Here is a 19,350-nt window from a genome sequence, read left to right as displayed (position 1 = left end):
TAAATTGGGTGTTAGACATGTTATACTGTGTATTATTTTAGAACGAAAAATACCTTTGCTGTGGGCTTACTAACTTGGGCAGTACAGCAGTTACTGACTATTCTGTTTAGGAAATTTGAGATCACTCAGCTAACTGTGGGTTGATTCCGTTTGTTTGCATCAGCATTCGTTAGAGTGAATAATATCTGAAAAGTAAAGCACAGACTTCTCTGTATAATCAGAATGCTAATTTGATGAATAAGCACCTTGCAGTATGTTTCTCATATTGTGGCATTTTGTAATGGACACTCCAATGTGAATCTTCTCTAGTGAGGGCCATGTGCCCTCAGTCACTACATACCTGCTCATCCCTGTTCCATTTCCTCTCAGTCAAGGAGTCACAAAAAAAGCCAGTTTTGAAGTTTACAATAATTATGGACTATCAGGATTATCCTCAGATTTATTTCAACATGTAATTTTTAGAAAAATTTAAAGCAGTTTTCATTGCTTATTTGTTTTGCTAAATTTTATTTGGTCACATTTTTGTATAATGGAGCTTGTCTTATGATTACACGATTCTCTTGTCTTCGGATAGCTCAAGTAACTATAGAGGAAGTCACCCCTCTTGTTCCCCCGCAGTCAGGAGATAAAGGACAAGAAGACCTCACAAGCTATTTTCTTGAAGCACTTTTAAAATACATAGTAATTCAGGTATGTTACCGTCTTCCCACTGCGTTCACATGTGGCTTTTCTTTGTGCTCACTTGCATGTACACCCAGAACCTCCTGGTGGCCTTTCTCTTCTTTGTTTTCTCCTTATGAAAAGATACTCTCCCTTGCTGTGCTGCTGGATAATTTCCCTGTCTCTTATCATTGCTTTGTTATAGTAGATATTTGCTTATTTTCTTGAAGAGTGACAAAAAATTTAATTTTGAAAATATATATTACTATCATTTCCTCAAATAAAAATTATGAGAAGATTATGAAACTCTCAGAGAACTTGTATTTGTTCCCTTCCTGTTGCTGTGATAAAACATCATGACAAGACAATGTACAGAAGAGTTTTTTGAGCTGCCTGTTCAGGAGGGAAAGCATGACAACAGAAGCCGGAAGCTGAGGGCTCCTATCTTTTACCCTGAGCACGAAGCCGAGAGAACGAACTGGAACTGACTCAAGTCTTTAAATTCCCAAAGCCTGCCTCCGGTGACACGCTTCCTCCTACAAGGCCTACCAGGTGGCCTTCCAGATACCACCACCAAGTGGGGATGATGTGTTCAAATTACATGAGTCTGCTGGGGACATTCTTATTCAAACCACTATAGAACTGAAGAGAGAAATGTGTATGAAGTACTCGTGTGTGTGCGTGTGTGTGTGTGTGTGTGTGTGTGTGTGTGTGTGTGTGTGTGTATACATGTACATGCACATCTGTGAGTGGAGGCCAGAGATTGCCATCAGTTGTCTTCTTCAGTTCCTTCTCCACCTTTTTTTTGAGGTAGGATCTGTCGGTCTGTCACTGAACCTCATCAGTTCAGCCAAATTGGCTAGCCACTGAGTTTTGGGGATCTACTTAATCTGCTTCTCTCTGTCCTACCATAGATGCAAGCCACAGTGTGTGGGTTTTCCTTGGATACCTAGGATCCAAATTTAGGTCCTCATGCTTACACAGCAGGCACTTTACCTCCTGGGCCATCTTCCCAGCCCCATGAAGTAGAGTCTTTCATTTATGTTTTGAGACAGGGTCTTACTCTGTATCTCTGGCCAAACTGGAACTTGCTATGTAGCTCTGGCTGACCTGGTATTCATAGAGATCTGCCTGCCTCTGCCTCTTGAGTGCTGAGTTTACAGGTGTGTACCACTACCCTATCATGAAGTAGACTCTAGATGTGTAGAACCTTCTTGAATGGGCCAGTTGGACTTACTTTGTGACCCTTTCATTATAACCAGCAGCTCTGGTACTTAAGGGAAATACATAGCTGTTTGATTTAGGATCAGTCTCTCAAGATTTCACAGGAGGGTGACTAACAGGTGGGAATTGGGGAAAACTAATTTACATTTAAACAATAAGGTAACCTATTCATCTCTAGATGTGAAACATGTGTGTTCTGTTTGATGAAAACACCGTTTCACATACTTACACTTTTTATAATTATTCAAATACAAAAGTTCTTTTACCTGAGAAACAAACACTGTACTGTTAATGTGGATCCCGAGCCAGATTAGCATGGTTTGAATCCTGATTATCCTTTTGACTAGTAGTGCAGCCTTTGTCACATTGCCTCACCATTCTGCATTTAGGTTTCCTCATTTACAGAATACTATCTGTTCCATTTGAACCTCAGTGGTGCAGAGTGCTCAGAGTAAAAGAGTCAGAGCACACGGGAAGTGTTCCGTAATGGGCCTTGGTTACTGGTGTAGGCTTCATTTGATTTTTTTTTTTAAACTGCCTTATAGGCTAATTGAGATGCAATTACTTATACAATGAATTTTGATGATAGGTTTTTGTCACTTGCTGGGTCTTTCTTTTTGTCTCTTCTTTTTCTCACCCCTCCCTCCCTTCCTTTTGTAGCCTCATGCGAGCTTGGAACTACCTATATAGGCCATCCTAGGCTAGCATCAAATCATAGTCCCCCAACTCAGCCTCTGAAATGCTGAGATTGTAGGTCAGTCATGATTTATTGAATCTTGTAACATGACACCATCACACATTTCAGCATTTGAAGTTTTCTTTAATCCCTGTATAATGTATCCTTGCAACCCTCTCTAAGCAATAATTAATGTGATTTTCATCATACATACTCATTTTTATTCTGGTGTTCTTTCTCAGCATGATTATTGGGGGAATCATCTTGTATGGATCAATATTTTAAATTTTTAAAAAATTTATTCTTTGAAAATTTTCATATACGTGTGCATTATATTTTGCTCATAACCACCCCCTTCCCGCTCTCCTCAGGACCCCTTACCTGTCTCCCTCCTGATTCTTCTTTTTTTCCCCTCTTTCTTTTTCATCATCATCTTCCTGAGTCCAGTTAGTGTTGACCATATGTGCATGGGTGTGGGGCCGTCTGCTGTGGTAACCTACTAGGAGCCACATTCCCAAAGAAAACTGACACTCCCTTCCTCAGCAGTCATCAGCTGCCTGTAGCTCCTCTGGGAGAACTGGTCCTTGACAGCCTGTCTCTCACCCATTCTGGAATTTTGACTGGCTTGGTCTTGTGCAGGCAGCCACAGCTACTGTGAGTTGATTTGTGCAACAGCCCATTTGCACGGAAGACATTTCACAACTTTCATTGTGGAATGTTAGTTGAAGATGTGTTACATTTGTTTATGCTGTGGAATATTTGTTTAATGATGCAAAGATGTGCTGCATTCTTTTATGTTGCATTTGTTTAACTCTGTGAAGCTGTGTTACTGTGCCTGCCTAACACACCTGATTGGTCTAATAAAGAACTGAACGATCAATAGCTAGGAAGGAGAAAAGATGGGCAGCACTGACATGCAGAGAGAATAAACAGGAGGAGAAATGTAGGCTCAAGAGAAGAAGCGAGGAATGAGAAAAGGAGGAGAGGAGGACACCAGGGGCCAGCCACACAACCACACAGCCAGCCATGGAGTAAGAAGGAAAGATGTATAGATAAAGAAGGGTAAAAAGCCCAGAGACAAAATGTAGTTAAAAATAAATATGATAATTTAAGTTAGAAAATCTGGCTAGAAACAAGTTGAGCTAAGGCCAGTTATTCATAAGTTAGACTAAGTATCTCCATGTATTTATTTGGAAGTTGGATGGGTGGCAGACCCTCAAAGAGAGGACAACTAAAACAACTAAAAAAAGAAACTACACACTTTTCTTCCTCATCCTCTGACTTTTACATTCTTCCCATCTGCTTTTCTATGATGGTCTGTAAGCCCTGGATGGGATATATTTTGATCTGTCTGTGGTTGAGCATTCACAGTCACTTCTTTTTGTTTTCTTTTTTTTTTTTTGTTAAAACATTTATTTATTTATTTATTATGTATACAATGTTCTGCCTGCGTGTATGCCTGCAGGCCAGAAGAGGGCACCAGATCTCATTATTGATGGTTGTGAGCCACCATGTGGTTGCTGGGAACTCAGGACCTCTAGAAGAACAGCCAGTGCTCTTAACCTCTGAGCCATCTCTCCAGCCCCACAGTCACTTCTTATCACTTCTTTGACCATTTCTATAAAGGAACTTCTGTATTAACCATTACTCACTTCAAAGAAAAGCTTTTCTGACCATGATTCAGAGGAGAACAAATCTGTGGATGTAAGCATTAATATTTAGAAAACAGTTTGACTACATGACTATTTAGCAAAACATCACCAGCAGTTTCCTCGCTAGGGCCTATGATCTTTCCAGCCAAGGGATTTTGACCAGGCTTACAGTACCAGACATGAAATCCCTCCTGTGAAGCAGGCCTCTGATCTAATCAGAAAGTAGTTGTTTATCCCATAACATCATGCCTATTATTACATCAGTGGGCATAACTTGCCTGGCAGCTCAATATTGTAATGTTCAGGGTCCAGTCCTAGATAAGACCATTGGTGTCTTTTTTTCCCCCAGCAGCCTTCATAGTACCTTCCAGAAATATGTTAGCTAGACAACAGGAGAAAGTTTTCTGGCCAGTTTGAGACTGATCTCTCTATGACCTGTAACCAAAGTGGGTGGTGTCTTCAGCAATAGGGTCTAACCATTTTCCTTTTCTCTTTCTTTTCTTTCTTTCTTTCTTTCTTTCTTTCTTTCTTTCTTTCTTTCCTTTCTTTCCTTTCCTTCTTTCCTCCTTCCTTCCTTCCTCCCTCCCTCCCTCCCTCCCTCCCTCCCTCCCTCCTTCCTTCCTTCCTTCCTTCCTTCCTTCCTTCCTTCCTTCCTTCCTTCCTTCCTGAGACAGGGTTTCTCTATGTAGTTTTGGTGCCTGTCCTGGAACTCGCTCTGTAAACCAGGCTGGCCTCGAACTCACAGAGATCCGCCTGGCTCTACCTCCTAAGTGCTGGGATTAAAGGTGTGCGCCACCACCGCCCGGCCCCATTTTCATTTTCTTGTTGAGTAGATTTTATTGTACAGGTATACCACAGTTACTCGGTAATGTTGGTGGGCATTTGGGTATTGAACTCAGATCAGTGGACTTGTGTGGAAAGACTTTCATCCAGAATCATTTCACCTGCCCTCCTTTCTTTGGAAGAAGAGATACTTTTTAATATGATGAAGTCCAAGAAATGAAGTTTTTTGTTTTTTGTTTTTTTTTTCTTTTATGAATCAGAATTTTGATGCCTCTTTCAAGGAGAAAAAAGATCTTACTGGGAGTAACGGCATTCTCCTTTAATCCCAACAGTGGGAATAGCAACAGGTAGATCTCTTAAGAATTGGATGCTAGCCTGGTCTACATAGTGAGTTCCTGGCCAAACAAGACTGTATAGCAAGTCTCAGTCTCTCTCTCTTGACCAATCAGAGCAACACATTTTCACAGCATACAGAACAGCCCACAGTTCTCTCTCCTCTCCCTCCCTCTCTCTCCCTCTCTCTCCCTCTCTCTCCCTCTCTCTCCCTCTCTCTCCCTCCCTCTCTCTCCCTCCCCCCCTCTCTCTCTCTCTCACACACACACACACACACACACACACACACACACACACACACACACACCTAGAGAATAAAAGAAGAAAAATCTTTTCTACTTCAGTGTCACGAAGATATTCTCCTGTTTGAGTCTTAGAATTTAATGATGTTTTGAGCTCTCTGGGACTTCTTGAGTGACTTTGTATGTATCTATAGTGTAGCTCTTGATGCTTTATTAAGGTGGTATCTGCCAGGCTTTTCAAATGTGGTAATACTATTAATACTATTTTTCTTTTTATAATCAGTCAATATTTGGGGGAAACCCATTATAATTATGTAACCTCCCCTTCAAAATTTTACTCAGAGTTTTAGTATCTATTGAAGACTTCTGGCTGAATTTTTCCCCCCTTAGACAGGGTTTCTCTGTGTAACAGACCTGGCTGTCCCAGAACTAGCTCTGTAGATCAGGCTGGCCTTGAACTCTCAGAGATCCACCTGCCTCTACCTCTCGAGTGCTGGAATGAAAGACTGTGCACCACCACTGCCCAGCCATCTGGCTGGATTTTTACTGTGGTGGTTGCCAACTAATAATTGTTTTAAGATGGCTTTATTGAGCTGTCATGTACATGCAGTTTAGTTGTCACATAGAATGTGCAGTTTAGTGGATGTTTTTAAGGACTCTGCTGCTGTCATTACATATAATTTTGAAATATTTTAATTTCCTCTCATAAAAATCCCAAGCCTATTAAGAGTCCTTTTACTCCAGTATCACTCCATCTCCTGCCCTAGGGAAACACTAATCTGTATTTGTTTATCTTAACATTTCATATAAATGAATTCATTTCGTGAAGTCAAAATGGACTCACACAGTGTATTCTTTTTTGACTGGCTTCTTTTACTTAGGAAATGCTTTACAAATTCATTTATATTTTAGCAATCAGTTCTTTCTTTTTATTAATTAACTGTGTATATGCCAAAGTATATCCCTTGGGACATTTGAATTTTTCCTCTTCTTAGCCAACATTGAAAAATAATCCTGTAATGGCACCTACATTCATATAGGTGAGGAATTATCTACAAAGGCTTTCTCCATTCCCTATTTATTTACTCATAATTATATATCTCAACATAGGTTGATGGGTTCTTGCGACTTTAAGATGATTTGTATGCATTTTATGTTGTCTCTAATAAAATTCTTTTAACAACGTGTTACCTTTTTATTTATTTCATTGGAGGGAGGCCAGAGGTGTCCATGATGCAGAGGTGGAGGTCAGAGAACAGCTTGTGGAGTTGACTCTTGGCTTCTGTCGTGTGTGTGTGTGTCGGAGGATTGAACTTAGGTGGTCAGGTGTGGTGGAAGTACCTTTGCTCATTGAGCCATCTTTCTGTTCCTCAATGTAATTCTTTTTGTTGTTGTTGATTGTTTTTATTTTTATTTATTTATTTATTTATTTATTTTTTTGGTTTTTCGAGACAGGGTTTCTCTGTGTAGCTTTGTGCCTTTCCTGGAGCTCGCTTTGGAGACCAGGCTGACCTCGAACTCACAGAGATCCGCCTGCTTCTGCCTCCCGAGTGCTGGGATCAAAGGCGTGTGCCACCGCCGCCGCCGCCACCCCCCCCCCCCACTCTGTCTTTAAATTTGTTTGTTTTGAATCAGAGTCTTTCAGCGTAGTCCTAGCTGTCTTGGAACTCATGTGTAGATCAGGCTGACCTTGAATTCCCAGTGTTTCACCTGCCTCTGCCTCTTGAGTGCTGGGATTAAAAGTGTACCACCACAATCTGCTCCAGTATAACTCTTTACTGTTCTAGTTTTATTTTGTACTTTTCCTTGGCCCACTCTGGAAACTGGTGCTTAGAATCTAATAGCTAGGTACTTGGATGCTCATTACTATCAATACTGAGTGTTGCTATTTCTGGATCTTCTTAAAGACTAAAGTTAAATAATAAATATGTACACACATCTGTCCCCCTTGCTCCATCCTTTCCTTTGTGACAAACTTGTCTTATATTCTCAATATATTATTTAGCTAGCCTTGTCAAAAGTGACCATATTTACACAAATCACCATTTCCATGCTCTGCAGACATTCTCCTTAACTTGCCTGGGTTCCAATAACTCTCCTTGAGCCTTTGCAAACTCCTTTCTTAGGTATCTTTCTCATTTTGCTGGACATCTACAATGGAGTATTATTACTCTGTGTCCCTATGTTCCTCTACTCCATACTGCATGAATAGTCTCTGTACACATCTCAAGCTCCAAGTCTCCACTGAGTTGCTGCATTTCATGTGTACCCTGCTTCCTGTTCTTGGACTTTGATGTCTGCACTTGCCTACTACCACTGTGAATTCACACATACACTTTCTTGGCCACATATACCTATGCCTCTGATCACAGTTATTCAGGAAGGAATAGCAATGAAAGAACAGTAGTATATTGGTCATTAATACAGCCAAACGAGTCATTTTCACAATATTGCAATACACAATTTAGTGTAATTTTTTAAAAATATATATTTTTTATGTAGACCAATTTTGAAGGATAGATTATAATTAAAGCACATTATATGTATATTACGGAAATTGTATAGTGAAACCACTTTGTACATTATATATGTTAATAAAAATAAAGAATGGGACTTTCGCTGTATATTATGATCTTCATAGTCTAAAGGTTCAGTATATTATAACCTCTATAAGTTTGTTAATAACAGCTAAACTATATTTGAGAGATTCTTGTGGGATGATTCTAACAAAATTGTTTATTTTTAGGTAAAAAGTTTAGAATGGAAGAACAAAGAAAACCAAGAAAGAGGATTTTCATTTTTGTTTTCACATTTTAAGAAGTTTTACTTGCCTTATATTTTCCCAAACATCTGCAAGGAGAATAGTTTATATCATCCTGTACTTGGTAGGTATAATTTAGAATTTTATAAAAGAACCCACACAAAAATGAAATGTTAGAACAGAGAGGGAGAACAAGGAATAGGAGACCATGGTAAATGAAGACCACATGAGAATAGGAAGAAGCAAAGTGCTAGAGAAGCCCACAGAAATCCACAAAGATACCCCCACAACAGATTGCTGGCAAAGGTCGAGAGATACAGCCCAAACTGACCTACTCTGGTGATTGTTGTGCTAGAAACCCCATCCAACTACTGAGGGATCTGGATGCAGAGATCTATGGCTAGGCCCCGGGTGGATCTCTGGGAGTCCAATTAGCGAGAATGAGGAGGGTTTATATGAGCGAGAATTGTTGAGACCAAGGTTGGATAAAGCACAGGGACAAATAGCCAAACGAATGGAAACACATGAACTATGAACCAATGACTGAGGGGTCACCAACTGGATCAGGCCCTCTGAATGGGTGAGACAGTTGATTGGCTTGATCTGTTTGGGAGGCATCCAGGCAGTGGGACCAGGTCCTGTGCTCATTGCATGAGTCGGCTGTTTGAAACCTGGGGCCTATGCAGGGTCGCTTGGCTCAGCCTGGGAGGAGAGGACTGGACCTGCCTGGACTGAGTCTACCAGGTTGATCTCAGTCCACGGGGGAGGCTTTGCCCTGGAGGAGGTGGGAATGGGGGGTGGACTGGGGGGAAGGTGAGGGGGGCGGGAGGGGGGAGAACAAGGGAATCCGTGGCTGATATGTAGAACTGAATTGTATTGCAAAATAAAAATAAAAAAAATGAAAGAAAAAAAGAATGAAATGTTAGTGTAAAGTTGGCATTTGTTATTTACGGAAAACTGACCAACCACATTTACTATTTATATTGATGCTATACACAGATTCATAACGAAAGTGCATTTATAGTAACAAATTTTTACTAGAATGAAAAAGTTTCATGAAAAGCTTACTCTCTGGATCTCATCCATTAGAGTTAGCAGTAGATTAAATTAAATTCTAATATTTCTATGATCATTAGGGTGTGTGTGTACTTTTTTCTTTTCTTTTTTTAATTATGAGACAGAGAGTTGGTAAGCAGCCTAGGTTGGCCTGGAACTTGGTACATAGCCAAATAACAGACCCAGATTGGTCCCAGACTTTATGATCCTTCCTTTCTCAGCCTTCTGAGTGCTGGGATTACAGGTATGTATCATCATGCCTGACTTTATATATTATGAATTTTCCCCCCAAGATTTCTCAAGGGTTCCACTAACAATCAAATTGTATAGTTAAATTGTTGTATCTTTTTGTCATTTCTGGTCCAGTTTTTAGTCGTTTTGTCAAGTGACCTATTGGAGCCCTGCAGTAGAGCCTTGTGTACAGGTCTGGATTAGAGGCAGACCTGGGCAATCCATATGTGAAAGGAAGAGATAAATCTGTATATAGAAAATTTATTTTAAAAAAGGATGTTCCTCGTGGCAAATTGAGGCAACTAGGAGGCTCAGGTGTTGCCATCATGGCCATCTCATTGAATATTTTTTTCTTTGTTTTCAAGATATGGTTTCTCTGTTTAACAGCTTTGGCTGTCCTGGAACTCACTCTGTAGACCAGGCTGGCCTTGAACTCAGAGATCTGTCTGCCTCTGCTTCCTGAGTGCTTGGATTGATGGTATTTTGGAAAAGACATGATTTTGTAATTAGCCTAATATATGGTTCATTCTTCTAGGTTCTTAACTAGCATCTAACAGTATAAAAGATATTTTTTTTAAACTAACACTTCTAAAACTAGTATAGTGTCAAAATATCTCCGTAAGAGTTTAAAAATGTCAGCTTAGCTAAGAGTAATTGCTTTTTTCATTTTTTATGTTTTATTTTTCAATTTTCACATAGATATCCCACAGATCAGACCAAAGCCTCATTACGTGATGATAAAGAAGGATGCTGAAACCAATGAAGCAATATACTGTACAAAAGAGCCTTTCATTCAAGCACGGGTTATTGTCATTCGTTGGCTGGTTTCTTTCTGGCTGGAGCCAAAACCACATTCAGGACCTAATATTCCTGGGATGGAAGGTGAAGTCTTGCCAAAGAATATTCAGGTAATATACAAATGAAGCAAGCCTGTTAAAGTGAGAAATGGCTTCCTGAGTTCATCTGCCTTAGGTATACAGCATGTTTAGAATGGATGCTTGTAATGTTTTATTTGAATTATCTCATAACTCAAGCTTTAACCATTATTGTAGAAGTAGTATTATCAGGGCTATGGTGGCACACACCGTTAATTCCACCCAGCACTCTGGAGGCAGAGGCAGGCAGATCTCTGAGTTGGAGGCCAGCCTGGTCTATAGAGTAAGTTCTAGGACAGCCAGAGCTACCCAGAGAAACCCTGTCTGGGGGCGGGGGGGGGGGCGAAGTAGTATTAATTTTCCTAATAGAAAGTAAAGCTTATATAGTAAATACCTAAAAAAAATTTTAAAAAGAAAGCTTGAGGGATATAGAAGATAATTTTAATCATGTATTAGTCTTAGGTTCCAATTTATCTCAGTAGTTTAATAGAATAATAGTCTCCTTTATTCCTAGAGTATAGGTTTGGCGATCCCATGGGTATTACTGAATTTGCAGATAGTACTGGCCCTTTTTATGATGTTTTTTCCCTCTTCAGTGTATGATAAAGTTTAATTTAATGCCAGGCGGTGGTGGCGCACGCCTTTAATCCCAGCACTCAGGAGGCAGAGGCAGGCAGATCTCTGTGAGTTCGAGGCCAACCTGGTCTACAGAGTGAGATCCAGGACAGGCACTAAAACTACACAGAGAAACCCTATCTTGAAAAAACCAAAAAAAGAAAAAAAAAAAAGTTTAACTCTGGTTCTCATGCTTGTATAATGATTAGTTTACATACGGATTTATCTTCGAACATCATCCTTTTTCTTTTCTTTTTTTTTTTTTTTTTTTTTTTTTGGTTTTTCGAGACAGGGTTTCTCTGTGTAGCTTTGCGCCTTTTCCTGGAACTCACTTGGTAGCCCAGGCTGACCTCGAACTCACAGATATCCGCCTGGCTCTGCCTCCCGAGTGCTGGGATTAAAGGCATGTGCTACCACCGCCTGGCTCTTTTTTTTTTTTTTTTTTTTTTGATTTTTCAGGACAGGGTTTCTCTGTGTAGCTTTGGAGCCTGCCCTGGATCTCGCTCTGTAGACCTGGCCTCGAACTCACAGAGATCCGCCTGCCTCTGCCTCCCAAGTGCTGGCATTAAAGGCATGTGCCACCACTGCCCGGCTTTCCTTTTTATTTTCTAAACATTCACAGAATACAGATATGAAATCTGGCCCAAACTTTGCATTATTAACACTGAGTCTAAAAATATAATAGGAAGTTACATAGTTATACAGTGGAGAAACTAGGATTTTAAATTATGTTGTTTTTGTTTTGTTAATACTTTGCTTTCCCGTGTGTGTGTGTGTGTGTGTGTGTGTGTGTGTGTGTGTGTGTGTGTCTGTCTGTCTGTCTGTTTTTTACTGAGTGATGCCATTTATTTGAATCTAATGTTGGCACAGACTTAACTATCAAATCTATTTCTTTTCTATGAATTAAAAAATTTTTTTGAAAATATAATATGTTTTGATCCTGTTTTTCCTCTTTCCTGTTTCCTCCAGATTCTTCCCACCTCCCTATCCACCCAACTATATGTTCTTTCTCTCTCTCTTTAAAACAAGCGAACACAAAACAACAAAAACAAGAAACACACACACCTACAAAAATGAAAATAAAAAATAAGCAGAAGACCAATAAGATTAAAAAAAAAAAAAAACCAAACAAAGCAAAATGAGACAAAAAGTCTACCAAAATGCCATTGAGTTTGTTTTGTATTGGCCAGTTCCTCCTGGCCATGGAGCATTCCCTGAGGTGTGGCTAATTCACCCAGTGAGATTCCACTGGAGAAAAGTGATTTACTTTCCTTTACCAGTGGATGTCAGCTGCACATAGCTTCTTAGTGGGATCCCATGTCCACTTCCACCTCCCAGTGCTGGGATCCCATCTGGCTTGAATCTGTGCAGGTATTATACATGCTTTCATAGTCTCTGTGAGTTCATAGGTGCATCAGTCCTGTTCTATATGGAAGACAAGGTTTCTTTGCTGTCATCTGTCCCCTTTGGGACAGTCTTTCTGCCTCTTCTTTCAAATAGATCCCTGAGCCAAAGGGGGGAGGATTTGATGAAGAAATCCCATTTAGAATGTAGTGCTCCAAAGTCTCTCATTCTCTGCACATTATTCAGTTTTGGGTCTCAATGTTAGTTCCCATTTACTGCAAGAAGAGGCATCCTTGATGAGAGCTGAGTGAGACCCTGACCTGTGGGTAGAGCAGTATGTCAGTGTCCTTGGAAACCATTTTATTGCTCCGTTCCTATAGCAGAATCATAGTATTAGGTTTCCCCCTAGATACATGAACTCTCTAGTCTCAGGTTCTTGGCCACTTGAGCAGATGGTACCAGAAATGGGTACCATCTCATGAAGTGGGCCTTAAATCCAGTCAGAAAATGATTGGTTGCTCCCATGACATTGTTGCATCAGTTTATCTTGCAGTCAGGTCTCTGTTGTAGGCAATAGGGATTATAGCTGGTTGATACTGATGATTATAGTAGGATTGAAGCTTCTAGTTAGGGACCAGCTTGATTTCTCCATGTTCAATAGCATAAGTGACTTCAGCAATAGGGTCTTACCATCAGGTTGTAGAGAATAACCAATAGCCTTGATGTTTGGGTGTTTCCACTGGGTCCCTTTGGCCAATGACTAAACAAGATGCAATCCATTCCTGGCACTGGAGGTTTTACTTGGTGGCATAAGATGTCTAGTTGGGGCATTGTTCCCCTTATTTGGTTACTCCATTTAAATTCTTCATATATGTATAAATTGTAGGAAGCGTCTGCAGTAGTAGGTTTCTATATAGTGTTTCAAATGGCCTTTAGTGTTAATTATTCTTCTCCATATTCCCTGCTTTACCCTTCTCTTTCATTCCTCTCTCTGTATAATCTTCCTATAGATGGATTTCTAAACAGTCTTATTAAATAAGAAACACAGAGCCAAATACAGAGGTGCAAGCCATAGAGATCAGAGCAATAGCCGCCAACTAACCTTAGCTCACCACCTCACCGTAGCTTCCCGAGAGAGCTTCTTCCTGTCTAACCTGCACCTTTATTGCCTTCCTGTTCTGCCTTCTCATTGGCTCTAAGCCCAGCCACATGACTTTCTTGTCACTGCCTGTCTATACAGACCTCCAGGTCTCTATGGTTGGTACTGGGATTAAAGGCGTGTGTCACCACGCTTGGCTGTGCCCTTGAACACACAGAGACTCTGCCTGTCATGTGATCGGATTAAGGGCGTGTGCCACCACCACCTGACTTCTGTTTATGGCTCACTATGACCTCTGATCTCCAGGCAAACTTTTATTTATTAACATACAAATAAAATATTACATTTCAGCACAAATAAAATATCACCACACCTTCCTATTCTAGTTTTTCCTTTGTCTCTCCATACTACTAGATTCTATTTCCCCTTCCTTGGGAGATCCTCTCCTACTCCCAGTCCCTCCCATATTAAGTACTTAGTTTCTCCGGAGATTGTAGCACACACATCAAAGATTTGGAAGCTAGCATCCACATGTAAGAGAAAACATACAATATATGTCTTTTTGGGTTTGAGCTACCTTACTCAGGATGATTTGTTTTTTCGTTCCATCCATTTACCTGTGACTTTCATTTTTTTGTAACAGCTGAATGGCATTCCATTGTGTAAATGTACCACATTTTCATTGTCCATTCATTAGCTGATTGACATCTAGGCTGTTTCCAATTTCTGCCTATTATATATAGAGTAACAATGGACATGGATGAGCAAGTACCTCTGTAGTAGGATATAGAACCCTTTGTACCCATAGGATTTATGCCCAAGAGTGGTATAGGTGGCTCTTGAGATACACACACACACACACACACACACACACACACACACACACACACACACACGATTCTCAGCTTTCCGAGGAACCACCACACTGGTTCCCATAGTGGCTATACCAGTTCGCACTCCCACTAGGGAAGATAAGTGTTCCCTTTTCCCCACATCTGCATCAGCATGTGATGTTGTGTGTTTATCGATGTTGGCCGTTCTTACTGGTATAAGATAAGTAGTTTTAGTTTACATTTCCCTGATGGTTAAGAGTGGACCATTTCTTTAAGTGTTTCTCAGCCATTCGTGTTTCATCTTTTGAGAACTCTCTCCTTAGTTCCATATCTCATTTTTTCTCATATATATTTAGATACTAACCCTCTATCATATGTTTTCCCATTCTGTAGGCTGCCACTTTGCTGAAATGATAGTGTGTTTTGCTGTATACAGCTTTTCAGCTTCCTGAGGTCTCATTGTTGATCTTAGTGCTGTCAGTGTCTTGTTCAGAAAGTAATTTCCTGTGCCAATGAGCTTGAACCTATTCTGCAATTTCTCTTCTATCACATTCAGGGTATCTGGGCTTATGTTGATGTCCTTGATCCATCTGGAGTTGAGTTTTGTGCAGGTTGATAAATATGGTTCTATTTGAATTCTTCTGCATTCAGCCATCCAGTTTGACCAGAACCATTTGTTGAAGTTGCTCTCTTTTCTCCAATGTCTATTTTTTACTTCTTTGTCAAAAACCAAGTATCTGTAGGTGTATGGACTTATATCTGGGTCTTCAATTCAATTCCATTGATCAGTGTGTGTGTGTGTGTGTGTGTGTGTGTGTGTGTGTGTGTGTGTTTAAATCCAATACCATGCAGTTTTATTACTGTAGCTCTGTAGTACAACTTGAAATTTGGGGTAAGAAACTTCTGTAGCTATAGTTTTCCTGCCTGGCCCACAGTCCGGACAAATCTCTCTTACCTGCCAGTCCCACAGCCTCAGACCCGACCAAGTAAACACAGAGACTTATATTGGTTACAAACTGTATGGCCGTGGCAGGCTTCTTGCTAACTGTTCTTATAGCTTAAATTAATCCATTTCTATAAATCTATACCTTGCCACATGGCTCATCTTCACATGCTGTTTCTCATCATGGCAGCTGGCAGTGTCTCTCTGACTCAGCCTTCCTCTTCCCAGCTTTATTCTCCTCCTTGTCCCACCTATACTTCCTGCCTGGCCACTGGCCAATCAGTGATTTATTTATTGACCAATCAGAGCAACACACTTGACATACAGACCATCCCACAGCAAACTTCTACCAGTTCATTTTCATGATTGTTTTGCTGCCCTGAATTTTTTTGTCATTCCATATCAACTTTTACTTTCTGTGAAGAATTGTGTTGAATTTTGATGGAGATTGCATTGGATTTGTAGATACTTTTGATAAGATGGCCGTTTTCACAATATTAATCCTATGGGTCCATGAGCATGGGATATCTTCCTATCTTCTGATGTCTTCAGTTTCTTCAATGTCTTAACATTTTTCTTATAGAAGTCTTTCACTTGTTTGTTTAGAGTTATTCCTATATATATATATATATATATATATATATATATATATATATATATATTTGAGACTATTATAAAAGGTCCTGTTTCTCTGTTTTCATTTATATATCAGAAGACTACTGATTTTTGTGTGTTAATTTGTATCCTGCTACTTTGCTGAGTGTGTAGCAGCTATAGAAGTTTCCTGGTGGAGTTCTTGGGATCTTTTATGTATAAAAATCATGTCATCCACAAATAAAAATACTTGAACTTCTCCCTTTTCTATTGTATCCCATTGATCTCCTTCAGTTGTCTTATTGCTCTAGCTAGAACTTTAAATACTGTGTGACTAGGTATAGAGAATTGACACATCCTGTCTGGTTCCTGATTTTAGTAGAAATACTTCGGGATTGTCCCCATTTAGGTTGATGTTGGCTGTGAGCTTACTGTAAATTGCCTTTATTATGTTGAGGTGTATCCCTTGTATCTCTTAGTCTCTCCAGGACCTTTATCATGAAGTAATATTGGATTTTGTCAAAGGCCTTTTCTAATGGGATGACCACATGGTTTTGTCTTTTAGTCTGTTTTTGTGTTGAATTATGTTCATTTATTGGTATATGTGGAACCATCCCTGCATCTCTGGTAAGAAGCCAGTTTGATCAGGTTAGGCTTGGGCTTCAGGCTTGATGAATATTCTGTTATTATAGTGAACAGCATTTTCTCACAATTCCTCAGATTTTCTCTTAGTCTTATTTTTTTGTTTCCTGTCATGAGTCGTGTCTCCTCTTCCTCTTCTGCTTCAGAAAGTTTTCATTTTTTAGCATTGTGAACTAAATAGCCTGATGCTGTTGACTTGTCAGTTTTTTACTCATTCTTAAAGACCGGGGCTTCCTTTGTTTGTGACTGTGTGTTGAAAGTCTTTTCATGTGGGCTTAATTGATGACTTAATTGAATTACTTCAGTTTAATTACAGGTAAGTAGATGGTTTGTTACTACACGTTGGTGTTTTTCTATATCACTTAGGTGTTATCTGCATTTCTGCTTAATTCTTCAGAATGGATTTTAAGTGTAATTGATTATCTGGCTTTTTTTGGGGGGGGGGTTTCGAGACAGGGTTTCTCTGTGTAGCTTTGTGCCTCTTCCTGGAACTCACTTGGTAGCCCAGGCTGGCCTCGAACTCACAGAGATCCGCCTGGCTCTGCCTCCCGAGTGCTGGGATTAAAGGTGTGCGCCACCACCGCCCGGCGATTATCTGGCTTTTAAATAGCGTTGGATGTGGCCTTGTGGTGTGCCAATACTTACTGAAAGTAAATATTAAGTTGAATGATAATGATGTTCTTTCACTTCTGTTTTCATTTTAGAGAGCAGCTGCTAGTTTGGTATCCAGAGAAGAAAACAAAAATGATAATGTTGATAAAGCAGACAAAACGACAGAGCCCGAGCAGTCTCATTCTAATACAAGCACCCTCACGGAGCGAGAACCCAGCTCTTCTAGTCTCTGTAGCATCGATGAAGAGCATCTCACAGACATTGAGATTGTCCGCAGAGTGTTTTCATCTAAAAGAAGCAATGTAAACTTCGTCACAGAGATATTTCGTCAGGTGAAATACCCATGAACATTTTTAGATTGTAATGAAAATGTATGTCATTATTACTGAATATATTGATTTTTAGCTATTTAAAATGGATTCTATGAAGATTTTTAAAGTTAATTTTAATTTTCTTAAACTTATATGAAAACCATTTTCCATTTATCCTCCTATTTCCCTGTTGTTGTCTTCTTCTCGTAATGAAACACAGAGGTTCATGCATCTAAACACATGCTCTGCTGGAGTTGTACCCCCATCCTTCCTCTTTTTCCTCTCCTTCATATTCCCTGAGTTATCAAAATAGTTTATAATTATTCACTGTGTGTCTTGGGGTTTCTGTTGCTGTGATAAAACACTGTGACACCAAAGGTAACCTGGTGAGGAAAGGGTTTATTTACAACTTATTGTCCAGCAACCTGAGAAGTCAGGGCTGAAACTCAAAACAGGAACTTGCAGTAGCTGATACAGAGGACATGGAATATTGCTACTTACTGGCTTGTGCTCAGCCTGCTTTGTTATAGCACCCAGAACCACTGCTCCGGGGTGGCCCTGCCCACTTGAGCTGTGTCCTCCCTCATCAATTGTTAACCAAGAAAATGCAGCACAGGCTTGTTCACAGGCCAGTTTGGTACAGGGGTTTTCTCAATTGAGGTCCCTCCTTTCCAGGTGACTTTGGCTTGTGTGAAATCACCTTAAACTGATTGTCCCAGTTTATGATGAATCAGCACAGTATGGTAGCTAGTTTAATTGTCAGCCTGATACAGCCTGGAATCATCTGGGAAGAGAATCTGAGGAATGATCTAGACCAGGTTGGCCTGGAGGATTGTTTGGATGATAATTTATACAGGAACAGCCAGCCCAGGTGGACAACATGATTCTTTGGGCTAGTGTACTGAACCATGCAAGAGTAAGGAAAGAGATCTCAGAACTGGAAGTGTGCATGTTTCTTTCCTCTCTGTTCCTGACTGCTTAAGCTCCTGCTGCCATGACTTCCTTAACAGTGATGGACTGACTCTACCCAGAATTGTAAGCTAAAATAAACCCTCATTTTCACATGTGGACATAGACATTTCAGTCACAGTCCCCGTTATTCTCTTTTGTCCCCTCCTACTTCTGCTATCCTCCGTCCTCTTCTCAGCTAGCTCTCCTCCTTCCCATGTTGAGTTTCATTAGGGTTCTTGGTTTACTGGAGGGTGGGGACTTTACCAGTGGTTACACCACTAGAGAAAATGTTTCCCCTCCCTATAGTTATACCCTTTATTGTGTATAAAGCTTCAGAGCGAGGTGGGGCCCATGAACCCTTCCCTGCTCCATGACAGGATGTTGAGCAGCCCAATCTTATGCAGATCTTGTGTAGGTAATCACAGTTGCTGAGAGTTAAGGAGTGTGACAACTGTGGCATGCTTGGAAGTCAGTGTTCCACACCTCTCTACCTCCCGCTTCCAGCTCTTCCATTCTTTTTGCCCTCTTCCTGTATGTTCTCCAAGGGAGTGTTTTATCTGGGCATTCAGTAGTCATTTATTCCCAGTCCTTTGACTAGTTATGAATCTTCACAGTCATTGCTAACCTCTGCACAAAGAAGCATTTCTGATGGCTCTTAACAGTAGCAGTAATCTATGGTATAAACATAGTTATTTAAAGCACGATTTCAGGACCAAATGTGGTAGTTCATGACTTTAATCCAGAGCTCGGGAAGTAGAGACTAGCAGGGCAAACAAAGGCAGGTGGATCTCTCTGAGTTTGAGACCAGCCTGGTCTAGTGGGATCCTGTCTCAAAAAAAGAGGGCAGGGATAGTTTGGTAGACATCTTATCATTTACCAAAGTGACAGCAATAGCTTCCCCTCTAGAGCTCTG

At 40.3% G+C, this 19,350-nt stretch overlaps 1 protein-coding gene across 4 annotated transcripts in view; it reads left to right on the top strand.

Moving 5' to 3' along the window:
* Positions 1-19,350, top strand: part of Ralgapa1 (Ral GTPase activating protein catalytic subunit alpha 1) — a 221,331-nt gene that overhangs the window by 47,796 nt on the left and 154,185 nt on the right. For all 4 annotated transcript variants that reach the window (XR_009382814.1, XM_059279417.1, XM_059279419.1 and 1 more), the window contains exons 7-10: positions 575-690; positions 8,317-8,455; positions 10,318-10,526; positions 17,268-17,507. Coding sequence is in view for 3 of the 4 variants with exons in the window: in XM_059279417.1 (XP_059135400.1) it covers positions 575-690; positions 8,317-8,455; positions 10,318-10,526; positions 17,268-17,507 (704 nt within the window). In the remaining variant the exon portion in view is untranslated. The remainder of the gene's footprint in view (positions 1-574; positions 691-8,316; positions 8,456-10,317; positions 10,527-17,267; positions 17,508-19,350) is intronic.

The sequence above is a fragment of the Peromyscus eremicus genome, chromosome 14 (genome assembly GCF_949786415.1).
Source record: "Peromyscus eremicus chromosome 14, PerEre_H2_v1, whole genome shotgun sequence".
Lineage (NCBI taxonomy): Eukaryota > Metazoa > Chordata > Mammalia > Rodentia > Cricetidae > Peromyscus > Peromyscus eremicus.
Note: the sequence above shows the minus strand (reverse complement) of the source record. Positions and strands in the feature narration are given on the sequence as shown.